This window comes from Anser brachyrhynchus, assembly GCF_964034855.1.
Source record: "Anser brachyrhynchus genome assembly, chromosome: 6".
NCBI classification, from domain to species: domain Eukaryota; kingdom Metazoa; phylum Chordata; class Aves; order Anseriformes; family Anatidae; genus Anser; species Anser brachyrhynchus.
The window spans coordinates 44,980,246-44,997,579 of NC_137700.1; the positions used below are offsets into that span (position 1 = coordinate 44,980,246).

Genomic DNA, 17,334 nt, shown 5'->3' on the forward strand with positions numbered 1-17,334 from the left:
GCACTGTATATTTTGGGGGGATTCTTGCTAGCTCAATTTTCAATATTTTTAAGGAACTTCAACAAGTAAACTTAAATGTATTATTGCTGCTTGGTTTGGTATCATATCATCTATGGAATCTGTGTTGCAACTGGTACAAAGGGTACAAGGGCATATAATATTTAATCACATAAATCATATTGCTCTTCTTGAGTGAAACGAAACCTATTAGGTAGGAGATACTGGGTGTGCCCCCTTGTTAGCAATAATGATTTACAAACTTATAATATGCTGCTTCATCTCTTGCTGAAATGGCAATGTATGGAGTAAGACAGTGAAGAATCATTGCACTGAATCAGATTTATCTGCTCAGCATGTCAGTGAAGTAACACTTCTGATTTTTAATACCAGCTCTTTGCAGCATTGGATAAAAGACAAAAGATGAAGGAGAGACTTTTCTTCCTATTTTTTAAGGTAAAACATGATATATTAAGTCAAGTAAAAGTCAGTAGAGATTCTGTTTTCCAAACATGGGTAAATCTCATTGTATTTGTTGTTCAATACATAACTACAGTGATATAAATAGGTATTGAGAACCCTACTTTTTTGGTAGCGTTTTCAGAGATTTCTGACCTTTCCTGCACATTGCAGTGAAGCCTAAGAGTACGGGTTCAGGCAGGGTATAAGACGAGAGTTGAGAGCACGTTGCACTTGGTGCAAGTGCCACTGCCGTCACACTCTGCGTTACAGAAACTCAGCTTTTTTTGTGTTTCAAATGGCTGCTATTTTACTATCCCACGCTTGAATTTCCAATACAATGAATAGAAAGCACGATGATGTAGGTTTTGTGCTCTATAATCTGGAAACACCCAGAGTGACATTTGGACAGTGATGAAAGATGTTTGCAGAAACAGTGGCAGAGTGACTGCATCCACTGGAATCTAGTTGTGAAGTGTGCCCATGCTGGAACATTTTTGCAACGTCTGCCGATGCGGCAAGCCAATTCACGCAGCGCGGCGCTGTGTGTGCTGATCTCCTGAGCACACCACCAAGCCCCTGCCCAGCTCGCAGGGCCCAGGAGCCCAAGTGAGGCTGGTGGGGGGGGGCTTTCTTAAAACCATGCGTCCTGCAGGCCTCCCAGCTGCAGCACCGTCATCATCTGGGAGACACCAGTTAGAAACGTTTAGGGCCGCTGATTTAAGATAGACTGACTCCAGTGGCATAACTCGTGAAAGGCTGCTTCTGACTGAATATGAAAAAGTCTGTTTTAAAATAACTCTTCCATGCAGGGTGCTTTTCTCGTAGTTACCACTCAACCACATAGTTATTTTTTCTCGCACAGCAGGTAGTCTTTGTGCTTAATTCTAGCTTTTTACTCATTTGTTGGCTTCAGTGCTGTTATCAGCAGCTTTCCTGGGCTTGAGAAGTTTGCCGTTACAGCTACTTGATTTGCAACTGCATTATACTTATGATTGTAAGGTTGCTTAGAAAGACTGCTGCACGGGTACTGCATCTTTGTATCTAGGCCAAAAGTGCAAAAGTAGTATAGTTTAAATTACTAATCTTTGCTTCTCATCTGGTTCCAGTAGATTGCCATATCATTACGTTTTCCTTCCTCCTCTCATGCAAGAACAAGAATGCGGTGATTTCAGTGTCCTCAAGGTTGATGCCCTTGCAAGAAGCAGTTCTCTCCCTCAAACCTGTGTCCCTTTTTTAATGCTGTCTTGTTATACTGCAGTTCATCTTTGCTATGGTAATTTTAAAACTTAACAGGTTTATTAATCCTACAGAATTTATTATAGTCAAACATGAGATATTATTAAGTTGCTATTGTACAAAGCATTTACCCTCGCTGTTGGAATGACTTGTCCTCTGCATTGGCAGACATAGAAACATTCATTTTGTTTCCTAATTAGGAGAGCTGCAATCAGGAACCATGACAGAGTTCAGCTCCTCAGTGTACAGCATGCCAGGTTCCATAGTGCAGGCTTTATAAAATTCTCTTTAATTCAGGAACAGAATATCATTAACTTTGTAAGTGGATGAATACAATGGACAAGCAATTTAATTAACTTCTAACATTGGATGTTGGACAGGAGACAAAATGAAATTATGCACATATTTCTTATGCAGGCAGTCAACCTTGAAAGGGGCTTGATTGTGGTGGGTCAGACAGGGGGACAGCTTTGTCCAATTATTTGATGTTTAGTCCTAGAATATGAAATTTGAAATTTGGTACTTTGTAAATCAATCATCTCTTATTTTGAGGCAGTTACAAAGGTTCTTTGAGATACAAAACAACCGCCAGTGACTGTGACATGCTAAATACAGCCTTTTACCACATGGTACTGTTCCTATTTGGAGATGGCCTGTATAATACTAAATGAAATGGGCATTAACGTCTCCTCATCAAATTGAATTTGCCATCCTGAGTGTATTATGTAAGAATATATCCATGAAATACTGAATTGACTTAAAGGTTGGGGATTTTTTAATTACAATTATTTAGAGTCAACTCAATGTGGCAAGAGTCATCTAGCTTACCACTTTCCTACGAATAAAGATTTTTTTTATTTTTTAAGTAGAAGAAAAATATGGTAAAACGTTAAATATTCAGCAGTCTCTTGCCATCTGACCAGAAGGCATCCAGGTTGCATCCCAGTTGCCATAGCACTGCCAAAGCCCTATCATATCTCATGTACCATAGCTGGGAGGGGTTGGTCACTGATCATGAAAGTACAGCGCAGATCAGCCACCTAACCCAAGTGCATGAGCAGTGAGGGACTGACGCAGAGCATTTCATTTTTTGCCTCCTGGCCTGGAATAGCACTTGTCTCCCTGAGTTCTGTGGGAAGCTCTCCTGTGTGCAGCTCATTTATTGACCTGAGGAGTGTGCCAGGGTTTGGCTGGTAGTGAAGGAGATGCTGGTTAGCAGGAGCAAAAAGACAGAAGTTGGCGTGGCTTCCTTGCTGGACTCAAGGAAACCTGTCATGGTTCACATTGGAACTTGTTAGGATTTTTGACCTCATAGCATCTTCCTTCTGACCCTGCAGATCAGGGTAATGTCCCTGGAAGGATATTCCACATATTTAGTCTCTTCATGGTTATCAGATACCTCTTAATTAGTCTAAATTTCTGTTCAGTTTGGACCCATTTTGTCCATGCGTCAGTGTTGCGCTTTAGTTTACATTGTTCTTTCCCTTCCCCAGTGCTACTCACCTGTGATTTATTTGCAGCTTTCTTTTCTCCTGTTGGGATACAGAGTAAAGCTCTTTTAATCTCTTCTTGTATGACAGGATTCTGTTCTCTCACCCTAATGGCCTTTTTCAGTGTGGTCAAACTTCTACATGGGAGATCCAAATTGTTCATGTGGTTCCAGATGATGCAGCATCATCGTGCTGTATGGCTGTGTTAATGCTTTTCTAACTGCATTGCTGTATCACATCTGCCTTTTTCATGGCCACATCCCTTTGATGCTTTGTGCAGTGCACTCACTCATGCTGTTCTAGGAGGACAGAAATATATGGGAATGAAGAAAGAATTTCTGGAAGAGGTGAAGTGCTACTTTGGTCTCTGTTGCTATTGGTTGCACTCCTAAAATGCTGACAAAAATAAACAGAATATAGAATATAGCTTGCGTTCTGAAAAATAATAATCTGCATTTGTGTATTCTCTTCTGCAGTCTAAGGCTCAAGCTCAGTTTCTCTCAGTTCATGAGCCATTACCAATATCCACTGAATAAATCTGCTGTTCAGGTTCTAGTTACAATATTTTGAACTCTGTTTATCAAGAACGTTAAAACTGCCTGGGGAATACCTTTGGTTGTGCATGAGGTTTAACTCTGAAATAAGCATTTAGTATTTAAGCACTTAACTGCATACCTCTACGCTCTGTTCTGCTTACAAATAGAAGCTAGATTTTACTTCTGTTTCTTCTCATACTGAAGAGCCAGTGCATATTCAGAGCAGTGCGATGGAATTTGTTCTGGTTTTGAATCCTTCACTGGCGTCCTTAGCAGAGATTCTGGCCTGCTGAACACACACACTTCTTGTGGTCAGTCCCATTAAGAAGTTGCTAGGGCAGAATTCAGAGTGTGGCCCTGAATTATAGTTCTGAATCCTGCATTCAGACAGCCTCCTTTATATTGGTGTGGAGCCAAGCTGTGTGCCTCTTACTGTGATTGGGGGCCTCTAAAGTGCTCACGTAATAGAAATATTAAATAACAATGTGATTAATGACTTTGTGAAGGTTCTACTGTGTGTTCAGGAATATTGATAGCTGGCATTTTTTTAACTGTTCAGCATACATATACTCTTTTCTTAACTCATGAAAATGTGTTCTTTGCTGTTGTTTATTTGCTTTATGCTTTTTCTGTTGGCTCCTTGGTCTGTTTTAGAGAAAATAAACTGCATAGTTTTTTAATCGAATTGATTTGTAATTAAAATGTTAAATACCTTTGTGAAAGAAGTATCAAAAGCAGTACTAAATTTTCTTTGTCAGTGTGGTAGGTTACACATAGATGATTCATTTACTTACCAGATATTTTTATACATATCTCACATTTTGTATTTGTTCTGTTCTCCTTAAATTACGTAGTCCCAAAGAATCTTTCAAAAATAAGATTTTTCATTTGCTCTATTGATGCATTAAGCATAAAGAAAAGGTAGTATAGGTGGATAACATCATTCATTTTGTTAAGTATTCAAAATGAATGAGAGATGGGACTTTTTTTTTTCTCTGACAAAATACTGTTGGTGGTTGCTGCTAGACAGAGAGACTTCTCTGAGGTATCTGTAAAAAACACGTTTGTAAACAAGTTATTTTTTATCATTGTTTCTGGATAAAGCATCTAAATGACGGGATTTAGATATCTTGGAATTTTTAAAACAATTAATCCAATTTGTCATGTAGACAGATTGCAGCCTTCTTAGAAACCTATACAGTTAAGCCAATCTAAAAATATCTACGTCTTTGTAATGAGTCTAGAAATAAGTAATACAAGCTATAAAACTGTATAAAAAAACACTCAGATAAGCAATTGTTTCCTGAATTACATTTAATTTGACTATTACAGAAAAAAAAACTCAGAATTCATTTTTGAATGCTTAGGTTTTTTTTCAGTAAATTTATAATGACTCTTCCTCTTCATAGCTCAGTTATTACTGGTTTCACACTTAACTGTATTGAAGAAATAGGGGAAATAAAGTGACGGAACAGTGTTAAAAGTATATTAAAAGATGTTTAAAGTATGTCTAGTACTGCTAAACTAAAACTTAGCAGGAAAGATTGTGGCACTAAAATTCAGTTAAGGATGTTTAGAAATGATATTGCATGTTCTGACAGCTCATTGAAGCTAGAAACATGGAAAATGAGAGGTTATTCATCTGGCATGAAGTAGGCAGAAGTATAATTTCACTGCCTAGCTGCAACAGTATGGCTGAGAGTCAGTTTGAAAAATGGGCAGGTCCATAAAATAAATAGATTACAAACAGATTAAAAAGTTTTAAGTCAAAACCAGCATGTGGAAATTAATCTAGAAATATGGAAGTATCTTTGCAGGCAGATATGGATATAATACAATTACAGTAAGCAAACGACTGGCATTTGGGTAGACTTGCTTGATAGCCTGTTTTTCTACCAGCTGTACCCGCAGGTTTCAGGTAACAGACATCTCCACTGTTCTTGCCGTATTGACTTAGTTGGACATGGTCACAGGAGAAACTGTTAAGATACCAGCAATTATGTAAGCAAGTTGTGGTACTACAAGCTGTCTCTTTACCACATGGGTATGTTGGTATTATAATAAGTAACATTATTTTAGATGTTAGAGAGTATGGGAATCTTCAATACCAATTCTGCCAGTGATTTTACATTTTTCAAGTAATTCCATTTGCTTTAATGAGAGAATCGTGTGTGTAACTAGGCATATATTTCTAATGCGGTGTAGACCAACTTTTCATAACCAGAAAGAGGTTTTTTTAAGAGTTAATACAATCTGAACACTTACTCATCCTTAGATGGTATATGAGCTGTCTTTAGATAGGGTAAGAGCAGCCCAGCCTTCCCAGCAGCGTGCCTGTGGCCAAGAGCTAGAAAGTGCATTGGCTGTTTCAGAAAGGTTGGCAGCAGGAGAAAGCTACGGCTTTCTGAAATCCCGTACCGTTGTGACCAGGGCTGCTCTGGTCATTCATGGATGTGCCACAGAAATGTCGGTGGATGGAGTGGCGGTATGAGTATCTGGATACTGGAAAGCCGTCGCTCACATCGGCTGGACAGGAGAGTCCTCCTGCAAGTCACCCACTGTATTTCTGTATCAAGATCAGGAGGTCTGTTACCTCCGCTCAGCTTCTTCGTGCGAGAAGCTTGTGCATCTTGTGCTCAGAGGAATCGGAGGTGACCAGTGACCAGTGTTAAGTCCATCACTGAATATTTGGAGCCCACTCACTTTTACACTTTTGGGTGTAATTTTTCAAACTGATGAAATTACGCTGGTATCTGTGCTTGAGATACGAAGCTGCAAAAGTACTGCGTAATTGTTTGAGGCAGCATGGCGTGTTCGGGCCTGGCTGTCTGCACGTCAGGTGCACGGGGCCTGTTTGGGGGGAAGCTCAATAGCCGTTTAATTGTATGTACTTTAGCTGATAAGTCTAATTCAGGAAATGATAAATTGCTGAACACCTGATTTGTTTGCAAATAAAAAGTGATAGATGATTTTATAATGAGTTGATCAGTGTACCCAGCCTGGTTTTTTAACCTTGAATGAATAATAGACATTTAGCGTTAATTTAGCTATACTGGATCAGGTAATCTATGAACAGAGTTGACAAGCATATACTTTAACATTGTTCATTATTTGTAGCTGCTTTGTCACTTGGCGCTCAAACGTGCTAGATCCAGCCTGTCCTTGCAGCGTGCCTTTTCTTCATTTCTTGGGAAGTGAAAGCTGTATCAGAATTAAAATTTCAAGCGAGTTAAAGGCCGGTGTTTTCAGCGGGCTTTTCAAAGCTGTCGCGGCAGTCCGAGCGAGCCCGTGGCTTGCCTCTGCGGAGAGCTGTAGAGCCCCTTAGCCGCCGCCATCCCCTGGTGGCGCCGCACGGCAGCGCACAGCGGCCAGGGGCCGGCCGGGCGCACGGTGAGCCTCGGCCGGCCGCGGGCACCCGAGCAGCCCCACAGCCCGCTGCGGCCCCGGGCAGGCAGGCGGCAGCCTCCCCGCCCGGCGCCTGCTGCCGCGGGGTGCGGGGCCGCGCAGGGCGCTGCCGGGGGGCCCGCGGGCGCCGGGCCCGGGCGCGGGGCCGGCCGGGCCGAGGAGGCGGCGGCGGGGCGGTGCCGCTCCCGGCCGCTGGGGCCTGCCTGCCCCTGCCGGAGCGGCCGTCTGCTGGCGCGGGGTTTTGTAGCCGAAGTCTCTTAAACTTCATCGCGACGTAAATGAATCTGGATGAGGTGTCCCCGTTTAGTACCCGGTAACAGTGCTTGTATGTTAAAATTATTGTCTTCCTGTCTGAAGCTGCTGCAGCTTCTCGTTTGCTGCCTTTCCCCTGACTGAAATGTGGCAGCTAATAGACTCCATTTTACTAATGGAAAATTAATACGCGCTCTTGATGTTCAGGTTTATAAATATGTAAAATATTTTTTAATTGTTGTTAGCAAAACAGGCAGGGAATCAATATCAGGCGTGACAAACACACTGTTGACATGCAGCACAGCCAAAAGCACTGGTAGGAGATAAGGGCTTCCTGACAGCAGTGCCCTGTGCTAATTAATATTCAGACATTGTCATGCTCGATGATAAATGAATTCCTTGAACTATATTGATATAGTAGGTTAAACATTGAAAAAGTTGGGTTGAACTTTGACTTTAAATATTCATTAAAGCTAATTATGGATTTTATGACTACATGAATTACAGTTTCTGTGTCATCATTGCCAATTTATTTTGAATTTATTTAAAGCAATCTTTATATATTAGCCTTATCACATCTAATGAGGTAATGCAGTAAATGTTTAATCTGTATAGTAATTAAACTTTTATTCAGGTATTTCCTTTATGCGTTAAATTTCCACAATTGAAATGACGCACTTCAAAAAGAAATTATATCAATTAGCTGTTAAAAAAAATACAGCTATTTAAATCTGCAGACTTTTGTGGCAAGATTTCTGTATAATCAAAGGAATAGTGGTTTTAATGCTAGATGTGTAATGCAACAGAGCCAAAGTGTTTATGTTGCTATCAGTTTTTGCAGATGAGTCTCTCGGCATGGACTAGAATGACTTGGGTTGGAAGGGACCTTACAGATTGTCTAGTTCCAATCCCTGCCCCCTCCCCCTGCCTTGGGCAAGGATTCAAATAATGAAAGAAATTTCCGACATAATACTGAATATTATTCTGAAACCTAATTAACAGTAATGATCATTTAACTTCGGTTTGTTAACAGGTAGAAGATACCTAGTTTTTTCCTCAACAGTATATTCTTTGGGAGATACATAGCTTTTCTGATTAACTTGTACGAGCCATAAGTTAAATTCTACTGTCTGTTTCTACATCTGGTGATACAGTTCTATAGGAACATGGGGTAAGAGCAGTCAGGTACTTCCATCGCTCCTGAAAGAATGCATTTTGTTAATTACAGCATTGCCATGAGCTAATTACCCAGGCTTTTCACTGAGTTCCTGAATGTTTTCCTAAGGGCCATTCTCAAAAAAGCTTTCAGCAGATAGGATGTATTTGACTGTGTACACTATAATTAATGGTTGCGATACTGAAAAAGTTTCTAGGAGTCCACAAAGGAAGTGTTTCAGAGCTAGGAACATGATACAGAAAGCACTGTGTGTTGAGAGCAGAGCACAACAACCGGTGTGCACGGGGGAGCTTGCTGGTTCCCCCAGGGCCACGCTCTTTTCATTGTCCCTGCAAGCACTGGCACCCTTTGCTGGAGGCTTCAGCAGCAAGGCCCTGGAGCGCACTGCGGTGCCGTGCAGCTCTGCCTGGCAGTGGCTCTCATTTTAGATGACGCTTTGTGGAGCCCAGCACTCTTCTTTCTATTCATCTCTCTTGGTTTCTCTCGATCACTTTATAATAACTTCTGTTCTAATGGTTTACCCTACCCTACCTGTGGGATTTTCTGTGCAGGTCTGTTTGATTTTACAGTGTTAAAACAAAACTGTTTAGTTTCAGTGTGGAGGGAGACAGAAGAATAATCAGTAATCAGTTTTAACATTCTTGTGCATTTCTAAGATACTTGTCCAGCCTAAAAATTACCATCATTCATTTCTGTCCTACCTGACTTTTCACTTTGACACTTGCTGCTATTTTATTTATGGTGTGTGTGTGTTTGTGCCTATTCAGAATACTGAAACTTCTCTGTAAAGCAAAATGTGGATAAATTTAAATCGTAGAACCACCAGCAGTGACTTTGTAGTATTTCCTCATGGCCACCGGTATTGCTTTGAATTGTGTATGTATTTATGGGAGAAACTGGGTAACTCAGAATCTGGTGAAGCCCTTTCCCTTTATTGTCAGCTCCTCTCTTTGCTAGTAGGGGTAGAAAGCCACCTAGCTCATCAGTCCAGAGAATTACACATACTGTCTCTGTGACCACCTGAGGTCAGTGGGCTGTGCTGATCTTACTGAACTTTTAGAAACTTCTGTTATTATTGAATGCAAGTGATGGTCATAGTTACAGACCCAAGTGTTATCAGGTTGGCCTAACAAATTAAGAACTTTCTGATCCAAGCCTACCTGTGAGCTATCCATTCACTTACCGCTCTGCGTCTGCATTCGTGAAATACAGCGGCTGTGGCTGCTCCTATCATTCACGTTCAGAAAATATGACAGAGCGTATACCATCTCCTACTTTATTTCCTGGCACAGTACCTCTAGGGTTTGGGTTCAGAGTGGCTAGCAGGGGCTTGTCCTGCTGTGTCTGAGATCACGTTTTAGTAAAAATACCTGCTTACAGATTGTACAGAATTAGTGCTTATAGCAGAAATAATAAATTTAAAAAATCCTTAAGATGGAACAAATAAGGCATTTTCTTCTTTACATTTAAAAGTTGAATAATTTGGGGGAATTTTATAATTGTCATGTGTTTCTGTATTATATGGCTTAGATACTGTATATACTACTGCTACTGTATGTAACGCTAATACTGTTTACGAATAGTATTAAAAATATGAGTAACAAAAGTAAAACAAAGTTCTGGACTTTGATTTGCTGTCATTTAACTTTACTGTTGACATGGCCTGTAATTATATGAGAAATAAATTGAATTAACATAATCTTCTTAAGAAAAGGGCCTAGGCATTCAGCCCTGGAAGATTTTTACTTTTGTTTCATTGTATTATAGCAGTGGATTATATCTGCACTCCATCATTTTACAAGTTAACATTTATGTACATAAACCTGATTAAGTCTGTAACAATGCGGAAGATAGTGATAGCTGTAATTTCCATTCCATTAGAGTTATACTTCTTTTCGATAATGTATTTAGAATTACACAGCAAAAGCCTATCTTTAATGTCGGTAGTGGCAGTTCCTGAAGCTGTACAGAGTTACCTAATGACTATGTCTTTGTGCGCAATTAGTTGACACTCAATGCTACAAATGTAGACTATCAAATGAAACTTTTACTGCATAATTCTTCAAAATTAGTTTGAAAAAAAAAAGGAGAGATTAAAATTTTAAAAAGTAAAGCAGCTAGCAAATCAGGTTGCCCAGAAATAAAGTTGTAGCTTGAACACAAGTAACAGTATTATTTTTAATAGAATTATGGCATCCAAATAAACCAGATTTTTTAGAGCACTTCATTTCTTCTTGTTTTAGTGATGCATGACATACAAAAGCTTCAGGATTCACAATTCTGTCACAAAAATCCAAATTTTCACCCATCTTTAAAATTATTCATGCCTGATTTAGATAGATCACTTATTTTCAATTTTTTGTTTAGTTAGCCTTACATTTCCGTATCAACTAGAGTTGGACTCAGTGTTCCTTGTGGGTCCCTTCCAACCTGGGATATTCTGTAATTGTGTATGAATGAACTATGACAAGGGAAATTCCGATTAGAATAAAGAAGGAAAAAAAATTAGCTTAAAGGCGGTCACGCAGTGAAACAGACGCTTCAAAAGGGGCAAGGGGGTGCAGTCTCAAGCCTGGAGATTTTTGAAGCTCATCTGGGCAATGGCCCGAGCAGCCCCGTTGTCAGCCCTGCTTTGGACAGAGGTTGGCCTGGAGATGCCAGAGGTCCCTTCCAGCCTACGTGATTCTGCTATCCTAGATTATGAGAAAAAGAAAAGCTCCCTTGAAAACTTCATTTAAATGTTATAGGTAGGCTGAATTATCCACATAGTACTGATGTAGTCCAGGATTTCCCATTCCAGGATTCCAGTTTCATTTGCTTTTACATTTGTCAGACTTCAGGCATGTGAGATGATATTTTCCAGTTACTTTGCTAGGCTTTTCTTTCTTTCTTTCTTTAAGGAGCAGAAACAAAGCTGTATCCTTGTACTAAGTTCTTAAAGAGTGATATCACATAACAAAGCGGTATCCTTACACATGCCAGATTTTGGCCTATGCATTGAAGAAAGATGTAGGCCAGCTGGGGAGAATTCAGAAAGAGCAAAAAGTGACTGAGAATCTAGAGAACATGACTTTAATTCATTCTATTAAGTTAATAGAAGCTTCTGGTAAAACAATCATGTTTAACTGGATTTTATAGATGAGAACACATAGAGCTGTTTATATATATATATATATTTTTTGTAGTATACATATATCAGATTCAAATAATTTAAACTTAGTACAATACTTCTGTTGTACGTTTTTGTTTAAGGTCACCTCTCTAAATAAATATGCAGGTAACAGCTCAGTTTCTAGAATCCTTCCACTCAGAAGTACTTTACATAATGGTTACCACTGATTTCACTAGAATAAAGTCTGCATGTGTATAAAACACCTCGATGTTAGCGATACTACATGCTTATGCGTAAGATGAAATGCCATGATACAGAACTGTGCGGTGAGGTGCCCGCTTATCTGAGCATTTACCACATTCACTGCCTTTACAAGTCAACGTGGAGCAAAGGTACCACGGCTGGGCCCCGTGTTCCAGCCCCATCCCCAGCACTCCTTTCTGATCAAACACACTGCAACTTAATTTTTTTCTGAAAATAATAACAACTTTCTCCCATCCGTGTTTTTCCTCAACGACGATGCCTATGAGCAGTGCCCATGTGTGTTCTAAAAACAAGACACTTCTAATATAAGTTTTGCCACTTTTCTACTAGTGTAGGAGTTGTGACAGTATATATTTTTCTTTCTTTTTTTGAATTGTGGGCTTTCTAAGTGTAGTTATTTTCAAGTACAACAGCTGAATTTTAACTGTAGCTTGCATTAAGACTTTTAAGCACTTAAGACTAATCACTAAGTCATTTTAAGACATTTATCTAGTTTTATGTAAGAGATAAAATGTACTTTTCCCCCCTAATAATACTCTCTTTATGTCATGTAAGTATTTAAAAATAATCACTTATATTTTTAATAGCCAAAGGCCAGAGTATAATCGAAGTTTAGTTAGAGACAGCAGCGCTTTATTAATTGCTAATAATACTGTATTCAGTATTTATTATATTCAGTTAGTTATTAAGTAGCAGGTTGCAATACTTTTGTATCAGGATTTTTTTTTTCTGGCGGTGTGTCCTTGTTGCAGGATAGTTAACCTTGAGTCCTCTGCAAGAGCGTCTCCCGCATTTTCTTATTTTCCTCCTCCATATTAATAAAAAAAAAAAAAGGCAAACCAAAAACCGAAAGCAAGCTGACTGGGTCACAGGGAAGTGTACTCATCAATTAAATGTGTGACAGTGTTTTCTGTTGGATGGACTAATATGTCAAGGAGATGGGCTGGACCTCATGTTTGTGTTTTTGACAAATCAGCAAATGTTTCATCTCCGGATGTGCAGAATCTCATAAATAATGCAGCAGTCACAGAACCAAAACAGTACTCTGCCAGGAGGGTCTCTAACGTTACAGGGGTAAAAAGACAGAAAGAAACGAAATCATCCTTTTTGTTTAACACGTTATTTCTTGTATACTTCTCAGTAAGACTTTATGTAGGCACAGGATACTTTCTTTTCTCCCCTTCAACTGCTTCTGTTGAGTGAATCATATGCATTTAAAGGCTCATCAAATTTTCATTTAAAATTCATTCATTTTTTTATACTATGTTCTAAAGTCTTTTTACACTATAATTTCCTTTCTCACTTGATTTGCCTTTACTCTTCTAATACGTGCATTTCCACTCATTAACTGGGAGAAAACGCTATGTTATGTAACTGTGAAGAGGTGAAAACAAGCAGCGAGCTCTTGGTAAGTACAGGTGAAATTTTGGAGCTTGCGCTGGCCTAGACAGAGCCAGGAGTGGGCTGTCTGAGCCCGAGAGGTTAGGGCTAGCGGCTTTCCAGCACGTGGAGCTTCGCTGGAAAAGGAGCTGGGGTTGTGCAATGACCAAAGAGATACGAAGAAGACAAACGGGATTGTCTGTGTTAAGGGAAACTTTCTAAGTGTCGGCTTGGTGAAAATTTACATCAGGCTGCATGGGGACAAACCTCTTCTGTAGAGGTTTTTAGGTGCAAGTTAGAAAAATGTTTATCAGGCATGTCCTAAATCAGTAACTGCCAGATCGGGAACATGTTCTGGTGGAGGAGCAGTACTTTCTGTGACAATAGGGTTGTCTTTCTGTGCTGCCTTTTGCATGTCTCAGAAACAGTCCAGCTAACGCAGGTCTAGGACTTGCTGGGTCCTGTCTCAGTGCCAGGTGCTGGTCTGGACGAGGGCTGGCCAGCTCGTCGTGCTGCAGCAGGACGTGCCGCGTGTGGCCAAGGGCAGCAGCCCAGGGCCCGTCACCAGGACCATTGCTGGCAGCCGCTGGTGTGGGACCATAGGCATTTCACCAGGCCTGAGAGCATCCTCTGGTCTCTTGCACTTCAGATTTTCATTTCTTTATTTTTCCTGCATAAGACATTGTGATTGCAGTAAGCATTATTTTCATTCTGCTCTCGTTGTCTGAACTTGGAGCACACTGCCATGAGTGCCCGTTGCAGCAGAGTTCACTCAGCCCTTCTGTAAACTGGATTGCAGCCATCTGAGGCTGGGTACCCGGAGAATGAGAGACATACGATTACTGGACATGGGAAGCTTGGAGTGGGTTTCCTTGTATCTTAGGGGAGCTCTGTGGCAGGGAAAAGGGTCCTCAAATCAATGTCTATAAATACCTGAAGGGCGGGTGCAATGAAGTCAGAGCCAGGCTCTTTATAGTGGTGCCCAGTGCCAGGACAAGAGGCAATGGGCACTGACTGGAGCACAAGAGGTCCCACCCAAACCTCAGGAAGCACGTCTGAGCTGTGCGGTGATGGAGCACTGGCACAGGTTGCCCAGAGAGCTAGCGGAGCCTCCTCCTTGGAGATCTCCAAAAGCCGCCTGGACGTGGTCCGGGGCAACCTCCTCTGGGTGGCCCCGCTGGAGCAGGGGTTGGACCAGATGGACCCAGAGGTCCCTGCCAGCCTCAGCCAGTCTGTGCTTTGGGGATTCTGCGAGTCCATAGCAAGCTGGCTGCCTTTTTCACCAGCTAAACAACACAACCTGCATTGCAGTCAGTCCGAAGATAGGTAGCATTTCATCTCTTGGCAATGTTGGGACCCAAGTGCTTTAGCCTGTAAAGTAAGGGGTATGCTTAAGTGGTATCCTGAACAAAGATGCTTTCTTTAATGAGGGACATAATAATCCTTAAATAAAAGCTTAAGGTCTCAGAAATCTGCAGAAGCCAGTAAAGTATTAAGTATTTGTAAGGAAGAGGTACTAATATTGTGCTAAATATGGGTGGACTTCATTATGCTTTTAAAATCAGTTTGCTGGGATGGGGGTTTATATGTTTTTCTGAACATAGTAGAGGTTACTTGTATGTTTACATGCTTTATTCAGTCATAGACTGAATCATTAAAACTATTACAGAATTCCATAACTGGATTAAGTCACTGTTTTGAAAGAAAATAAGGAGAATAGGTGCTCAAGACTAGATCAGCAGAAGGAGTTATGATTATACATGCTATATAAATCCAAACTATGAATGCATAACGCGTAATATTTTATTTTAAATGGTAGCTCTTTATTCGGGGAGGGAGGAGGGGAACGGGACGCTAAACTCTACTTCTGCTTATATGTAATGTGACACGTCAATCATGCTGGTGTCAAGAAACTTAACGTGTATTCAAACATCTAAGTCCCTGCTAGATATTTTTATATTCTTTCTCTTCAGGCATTGTAGGAAAATACTTGACTCTGTAGTCTTCACACTGGCAATAGTAGTAGCACTTGCTCTGCAGGTGTGACTAGCAGAGGTGGACATACTGCTATTGTTCAGTCATTATAACTATTGTCAAAACACTTTTTCACAGGAAAAGTTATACAAACATGTACAAATATTCCCAACATTCTTGTCGAATTTTCAGTTTTACGCCCACTCTGCAGTTGGCAGCCATTGAGTCTGCACAGCTTAGTAGGAAGATGGAGATCCCGTGACTCGCTCTCGAAGGCTATTGACTCTCTCAAGCCTTCTCTTGCTTCTGCACTGCACAGTCTCCAAAAGTATTAGTTTTGCACTTGGTGTGTAACAGAAATTGTCAGAATTGTCACAATTCTTTTTGTTGTAAAAGAATTGTGGGGATGCGATCTGTGTTTAGAAAGGTGCTTGTCTGTGTTACTAATTACGTCCATTCATTTAGTATTTCTAAAAGTATGCCTGATAACTGTGTCCTTACCGTGCTTAGTCAATTGTTAATGATCTTTATAATAGTATACAAAGCTTCAGAGAAACAGCTAAGGAAATTAATATTTTTACAGATTTTATGAAATGCAAAAATTATGTTTTTATTGGAGAGCATGGTGCTTTAGTTTTAGTAAGCCAAAGTAGATATTTTTACAATTTCCTATTTTATTGCTTTTTTTACAGGCTCTAGGAAGTTTTTACTTTCTTCATGAATCTTTGAAAAACATCTACCAGTTTGATTTTAAAGGTAAGCAAAGGAATTAAATGCCATTAATTGTCAATTGGCTTTATACATGAAGGCAATTTTCCTGTCATCTTTTCCTAACAGTGGTACCTAGCAGTTTTTCCATGATATGCAAACTTCTGTATAATGCATGCAAGTCCACTGATGGTAGGATTTCCTTTTCTTACCTTTTATAGACCTCTTAGAAGAAGTCAATGGGCTGGCCACAGGTTGAAAACTGGTGCATTAATCATTCACAGGCAAAAGGGACCTTTGGATCCATAGAGATCCCTGATGATTTCAAAAGAACTCTAAATACCCTCAAGGTTCTTCTATGTAGATCAGATACAGGACCAAGACCTTAAATGTCCAGCAGTGATGGTCATTCTGCAAAGCAGATGAGCAAGATTTATGGCTCAAATTACTTTGGAGCAGTACAGGTCAGTGGGAAAGTGTCACTGTTTCTAACCCGCATTGATCTGTCAGGTTAGAAATCTTGCTAAATCTCAGAAGTTTAAAAGTAATGCAGACTAGGTACAATAAATATTAGAAATATCATAGGCGATTATTGAATGCTTCCTGAAGATGTATATAGCAAAGATTATATAAAACATTTTTATAAAGCATAGTTCAGTTCAGAACTGTCTGTATATGTAATACAAAAATCTTGTGAGCTTCATTTAGCTTACTGAGCAAAATCACATTAACAGTACATCTAGCATCCCATTAATTTGAGACACTGTTAAAATGATGGTAACTATAGAGTGAACTAATTGTCTTAATTATATAGATTAATTATTTTTATTCTCAGTAGAGACAAATCATCTCTGCTCATTTAATCGAGGGTACAGGGTCTTCCTTTCTTGAAATAGTAGTTCTTGAATTTAGTTTCTTGAATAGTAGTATCTTGAAGAGTAGTTCATTGAATGGTAGTTCAACATATATAACAATTAAAGATTTAACCAGCGTTATTCTGTCTGTCATCACTGATTTCAATGCTGAAGGGAAGTTTTAGATCTAATATCATAGGCAGTTCAGAGCATATTTTATTTCTGAGAGAGCATATTGGAAAAGTCAATAGTGATGTAAGGACTTCTAATAAGAGGTCAGCCTGCAGGTCTAGTCTTTCTCCCAAACTAGAATGGTTCAGCAGACACTAAGGTAATGACTTAAAATAACTGTGAAATAATGAAATAATAACTGTGTGCAGGGTTTAAATATTGGAGGAAATCGATTTTGCTCATGAAGCTGGGTGTCTAAGATGTTGCCCCAGTCCCCAAATTGAACAACCTACTGGTCCACTGTGCGTGTGAAAGG

General features: G+C 39.9%; 1 protein-coding gene across 7 annotated transcripts in view; it reads left to right on the plus strand.

Moving 5' to 3' along the window:
* The window catches only part of INPP5A (inositol polyphosphate-5-phosphatase A), a 254,472-nt gene that overhangs the window by 115,223 nt on the left and 121,915 nt on the right, over window positions 1-17,334 (plus strand). For all 7 annotated transcript variants that reach the window (XM_080596666.1, XM_080596667.1, XM_080596669.1 and 4 more), the window contains exon 5: window positions 15,978-16,041. In XM_080596666.1, the coding sequence (XP_080452792.1) occupies window positions 15,978-16,041 (64 nt within the window). The remainder of the gene's footprint in view (window positions 1-15,977; window positions 16,042-17,334) is intronic.